The 6,427-nt window shown below is 37.7% G+C and overlaps 1 protein-coding gene across 1 annotated transcript in view; it reads left to right on the top strand.

The window, feature by feature from the left end:
• Positions 1–1,371: 1,371 nt before the first annotated feature.
• kcnk17 (potassium channel, subfamily K, member 17) overlaps positions 1,372–6,427 on the top strand; it is a 50,431-nt gene continuing 45,375 nt past the window's right edge. The window contains exons 1-2 of the mRNA XM_055898868.1: positions 1,372–1,504; positions 3,854–4,049. Coding sequence (XP_055754843.1) covers positions 1,372–1,504; positions 3,854–4,049 — 329 coding nt within the window. The remainder of the gene's footprint in view (positions 1,505–3,853; positions 4,050–6,427) is intronic.

The raw sequence follows: 6,427 nt of genomic DNA, 5'->3' as shown, positions 1-6,427 counted from the left end.
TAGCTTCGCTTGGCGCAAACTGTATTGAAAAGTAAGGATAATTTAAAAAATGTAAATCAGCGATTGTATTAAGAATTAAATTGTCTATCAATCGCTGTCCACCCTATATTTTTTAGTCACGTTTATGAGTATTTATGTATACGACTAGATCACTGTCTAATATGGCGCACGACATTGTCTGACCAGCTGGGCAACTTTTGTCATTGTCTAACCATGATTTTGGTGGCTAAATATGCACATTTTCGAACAAACTGTATATGTATGTTGTAATGTGATGTTATGTATGTAAATATATATATGTAAATGTTACAGGAGTGTCATTGAAGAATTCTGAGAAGGTTAGTGAAATTTTTTTTTAAATATATTTTGGCGATGTTTACGTTATCGCTCTCTTTGGCTAGAATCAATGCTCTGGTAACGTTTGCATATGTGGTATGCTAATATAACGATTTATTGTGTTTTCGCTGTAAGACACTTAGAAAATCTGAAATATTGTCTGTATTCACAGGATCTGTGTCTTTCGATTAGTGTATGCTGTGTATTTTTACGAAATGTTTGATGATTAGTAATTAGGTAAACACGTTGCTCCATGTATTTATTCTATTCCATTTGTGACGGTGGGTGCAATTGTAACCTATGCCATCTACCTGAAATATGCACTTTTTTCTAACAAAACCTATCCCATACCATAAATATGTTATCAGACTGTCATCTAATGAGTTTTTTTCTTGGTTAGGGGCTATAAATATCTTAGTTTAGCCGAATTGGTGATAGCTACTGGTGTTGGTGGACAAATAAAAGATGGTGGATTATGCTAATGTGTTTTTAGGTAATAGATGTACATCTTTACATATTGTGTCTTCCCTGTAAAACATTTTAAAAATCGGACATGTTGACTGGATTCACAAGATCTGTGTCTTTCATTAGCTGTATTGGACTTTAATGTGTGAAAGTTAAATATTTTAAAAAAATATTTTTTTTGAATTTCGCGGCACTGGTTTTTCAGTGGGGGTGGGGGGGAGTGCCGCTAGCGGCACACTCATCCTAGACAGGTTAATAGACATTTTAATGACTCCACCTACATGTACATATTACCTCCATTACCTCAACACTGATGCTCTCGCACATCGACTCTGTACCGGTACCCACTGTATATAGCCCTGCTATTCTTATTTACTGCTGCTCTTTAATAATTTGTTATTCTTATCTCTTACTGTTTTTGTATTTTCTTAAAACTGCATTGTTGTTTAAGGGCTTGTAAGTAAGCATTTCACTGTAAGGTCTACACGTGTTGTATTCGGCGCATGTGACAGATCAAATTTGATTTGATATCTGTCCAGCCAAGCTTGGGTGAGGTTCCAGTTGAGTTGGATGGCACTCCTGGCTCTGGCCCACTTCATGTACCAGATGGTGGGAGCCACCATTTTCCAGATGCTGGAGAAAGAAGCAGTGGGCCACAACCACTTCCAGCTAGAGAAGCTGCACTTCCTGGCAAACTGCACCTGTTTGGATGGACTGCACATGGAGAGATTTGTGCAGGTCTCAATCAGATGAAAAAATGTATAATTGTGTTCTCCTTGACTATTTCCACTTCTTTTCTTTTCTTTCGATTTCCACGTACTTTCTGTTATATTTCTATTTCTGTTTATTTTCAAGGTTAAAACATCATGGGATATATAGCCTCGATATTGTATTTTTTTACTTTAGTTTATTTAGTAAATATTTTCTTAACTCTATTGTATTATAACTGCATTGCTGGTTAAGGCCTTGTAAGTAGGCATGCCTTATGCCAGGTTAATATGATACCTGAGTGAGAGTGACTAACAAAATCAATGGGGCTCCCGGAGGTCAGGGCCCATAGGCACGTGCCCGGTCGTTAATTCAGCCAAGTTTAGATCGCTTGCTAGAATACTTTAAAATTTCTTCAGGCGAAGGTCTATTTTTCTCAATTTCCGCCTGACTGACGTTCCCAAAGTAAAGGGCCTGTTGCTCAGGCCCTGAAGCCAGGATATGCATAAAATTTGTACCATAAAACACTCTGACATTTGTAGAAATGTTAAAATAATGTAGGAGACTATAACACAATAGATATGGTAGGAGAAAATCCAAAGAAAAACCAAATGGATTTCTTTTTTTTTTTTTGAGGGCCCATGCTCTTCCAATGGAAATGATTTAGAAAAATGCAATTCCTATGGCTTCCACTGGGTGTCAGTAGTCTTTGTTCAAGGTTTCAGGCTTGTTTCTTCCAAAATGAGGAAGAATAATGAGTTTTGATACAGGGACACAGACTTGGAAATGCATGTATGCGCACGCGAGGAAGAGGACACGCACATGCTAATATCGTTTTCCTCTTGAACATACTTCTTTCCGTATGAAATGTTATAGTTTAATTACATTTTAGGGCATCTGAGGATTGAATAGAAATGTATTTTGACTTGTTTTAACAAAGTTTAAAGGTAGCTTTTTGGATTCCTTTTTCTGCATGTTGAACGAGTGGATTACTCAAATTGATGGCGCCAACTAAACAGACTTTTTGGGATATAAAGAAGGACACTACACTACATGTTGTAGCTGGGACGCTTTGGATGACAAATCAGAGGAAGATTTTCAAAAAGTAAGTGAATATTTAATCGCTATTTGTGAATTTATGAAACCTGTGCCGGCGGATCTTTTTTTGTTGATGTGGTGCGCCGTCCTCAAACACTCGCATGGCATGCTTTCGCTGTAATGCCTACTGTAAATTGGACAGTGCAGTTAGATTAACAAGAATGTAATCTTTTAACCGATATAAGACACTTGTATGTATTTAAATGTTTAATATCCACAATTTTTATGATTATTTGAATTGCGCGCCCTCCAGTTTCACCGGAAGTAGTCCCGCTAGCAGGACACCTAGCCTTATTAACAATACATTTTTTTTTACTGGGGCTAATTGAGTGACTGTCAGTAAGTGACATAAAATTATTAAAACCGCTGCAACCAAGTTTTGAAATTGCACCTTGTGTATTCTACTATTCTAACTCTCAACAGTAAGTTGACCCTCCGACTGACTTCCCCCCCCAAAAATGCTTTACATTTGATAAAATTACAGCGGTTCGGACCGCACTGTCCTCATTTGTAGCTACAGCCCTGGTTGCTTTAGATCCAAAGCATTAATCTGTTTCTTAGACAGGCCAGTAGCAAGTACATTCAATGGCAAGTATGATTATCAGTAATTGTGGTTTAATCAATGCTTTTTATAATGTATAAATTGTTTATAACACACAAGTAATAGGCCTACAGTGGTGGATTTTAGCATGTAAATCTTGGTGAGTCAAAGCCACTACACAACACTAAACAATATATTAATTGCAATATAACGGTGACAAACGGTGCCCACAAACTGTTAGGACCTACATAACCTCTCTTGGGTAGGGGGCAGTATTTTCACCTCTGGATGAAAAGCGTGCCCAAAGTAAACTGCCTGTTACTCAGGCCCAGAAGCTAGGATATGCATATAATTGGTAGATTTGGATAAAAAACTCTAAAGTTTCCAAAACTGTTAACCTGTTGGGGATGGGGGCGCTGTTTAGACTATTTATGCTAATTTGGCAAATTTTTGAAACGGCTTCCCACAAAATCCTTGATCGTACAATATGCATATTATTATTATTATTGGATAGAAAACAGTCTATAGTTTCTATAGGAGTTGAAATTTTGTCTCTAAGTGGAACAGAGCCCATTCTACAGCAATTTCCCTGACATGGAGTCAGATTTGAGAAATGTTGGCCACTTTTCTGAAGTCAGTTAAAAGGGCACTGTCGTTGCTATGACTATACGGACACTTCTTACGTCTTCCCCTGGATGCCTTTACGTGATGACGATTCCAATGGGGTCGATTGCGCGTTCACAGGCCCTACAAATGAAAAAACCCTGAAGCTAGTCATTCTTTGGGAGCTGCGTCATGCGCCTAGAGGACATCGGCGCGCACCTGTTCCAAGCGTTAGTTTAGCCTGTTATATTTCTCCGGTCATCTTTTCACTCGTTATAGGAGTTAAAAACATCATAAGGTAGTTAATTTAAAGCGTTTTATAGCAATTTATATCCGTTTAGTGCGATTTTGGGACATTTATTTTTGCAACGATGTGAAAAGTTGGGCATGCTTTTCAGTTCATCCCGAACGCAGTTGACATTTCCACATGGCAAGAGGACAGCTTTCCACCAAAAGACGATTTCTCCCAAGAAAGGATCCTTTGCCCAAGATACTGATGGAAGAACAGCTCAAGGTAGGACATTTTTATTATGATAAATCGTGTTTCTGTCGAAACATTTTAGTGGCTTAGGACGCCATGTTTTTTGACGTAGCTTCGCTTGGCGCAAACTGTATTGAAAAGTAAGGATAAATTAAAAAATGTAATAACGCAATTGTATTAAGAATTAAATCGTCTATCAATCCCTGTCCACCCTATATTTTTTAGTCACGTTTATGAGTATTTATGTATAAGAGTAGATCACTGTCTAAGTGGCGCAAGGACTTTTTCTTTACCAGCTTGTCTACATTTCACATTGTCTAACCATGATTTTGGTGGCTAAATATAAACATTTTCGATCAAACTGTATATGCATGTTGTAATGTGATGTTACAGGAGTGTCATCGGAAGAATTCTGAGAAGGTTAGTGAAAAAATTAATATCTTTTGGCGATGTTGACTTTTATCGCTCACTTTGGCTAGAATCAATGCTGGGCTGCTAATTGCTATGTGCTAAGCTAATATAACGATTTATTGTGTTTTCGCTGTAAGACACCTAGAAAATCTGAAATATTGTCTGTATTCACAGGTTCTGTGTCTTTCGATTCGTGTATGCTGTGTATTTTTACGAAATGTTTGATGATTAGTAGTTAGGTAAACACGTTGCTCATTGTAATTATTCTAGTCCATTTGTGACGGTGGGTGCAATTGTAAACTATGCCATATACCTGAAATATGCACTTTTTTCTAACAAAACCTATCCCATACCATAAATATGTTATCAGACTGTCATCTAATGAGTTTTTTTGTTGGTTAGGGGCTATAAATATCTTAGTTTAGCCGAATTGGTGATGGCTACTGGTGTTGGTGGACAAATAAAAGATGGTGGATTATGCTAATGTGTTTTTAGGTAATAGATGTACATCTTTACATATTGTGTCTTCCCTGTAAAACATTTTAAAAATCGGAAATGTTGACTGGATTCACAAGATCTGTGTCTTTCATTAGCTGTATTGGACTTTAATGTGTGAAAGTTAAATATTTTAAAAAAATATTTTTTTTGAATTTCGCGGCACTGGTTTTTCAGTGGGGGGGGGGGGGGGTGTGCCGCTAGCGCCACGCTGATCCTAGACAGGTTAACCTCTTGACACTAGGGGGGCGCCATTTCGACTTTGTAAAAATTCGTTCCCAAATTAAACTGCCTCGTACTCAATTCTTGCTCGTACAATATGCATATTATTATTACTATTGGATAGAAAACACTCTCTAGTTTCTAAAACCGTTTGAATTATTTCTCTGAGTGAAACAGAACTCATTCTGCAGCACATTTCCTGTCAGGGAGTGAGATTTCAGAAATCGAGGTCCCTGTTCTGAGGTCAGTTTATAAGTCCCCATGTAAGGCATCGGCTACATGCACTGCATACGCCTTCCTCTAGATGTCAGTAAGCGGGGAGAATTTGAATGGAGTGGATTGCGCAATCTGGGGCCCTATATATGACCGTGGAACGGAAGTACCGTTCTTTTCAACGGGGCGCCTGGCGTATCAGGGACATCACAATGGCCTCCTGCAAAGCTTTCGTTTTAGCAGTTCTGTATCTCCGGTCATGTTTTTATTCATTATAGTTGTTAAAGACATCATAAGGTAGTTAATTTAAACCGACTTATAGCAGTTTATCTTCTTCTGGCTGCAAGCCCGAGGCCGCCCACAATATGACAACAGCCACTTCAAGTGCAGGGCGCGAAATTCAAAATATATATTTTTTAAATATTTAACTTTCACACATTAACAAGTCCAATACAGCATATGAAAGGTACACATCTTGTGAATCCAGCCAACATGTCCGATTTTTAAAATGTTTTACAGCGAAAACACCACGTATATTTATGTTAGCTCACCACCAAATACAAAAAAGGACAGACATTTTTCACAGCACAGGTAGCATGCACAAAGCCAACCTAACTAACCAAGAACCAACCAAACTAACCAACAAACAACTTCATCAGATGACAGTCTTATAACATGTTATTCAATAAATCTATGTTTTGTTCGAAAAATGTGCATATTTCAGGTATAAATCATAGTTTACATTGCAGCTACAATCAGAAATTGCACCGAAAGCAGACAGAATAATTACAGACACCAACGCCAAATAACTAAATACTCATCATAAAACATTTCTGAAAAATACATAGTGTACA

The sequence above is a fragment of the Salvelinus fontinalis genome, chromosome 35, assembly GCF_029448725.1.
Source record: "Salvelinus fontinalis isolate EN_2023a chromosome 35, ASM2944872v1, whole genome shotgun sequence".
NCBI lineage: Eukaryota > Metazoa > Chordata > Actinopteri > Salmoniformes > Salmonidae > Salvelinus > Salvelinus fontinalis.
Note: the sequence above shows the minus strand (reverse complement) of the source record. Positions and strands in the feature narration are given on the sequence as shown.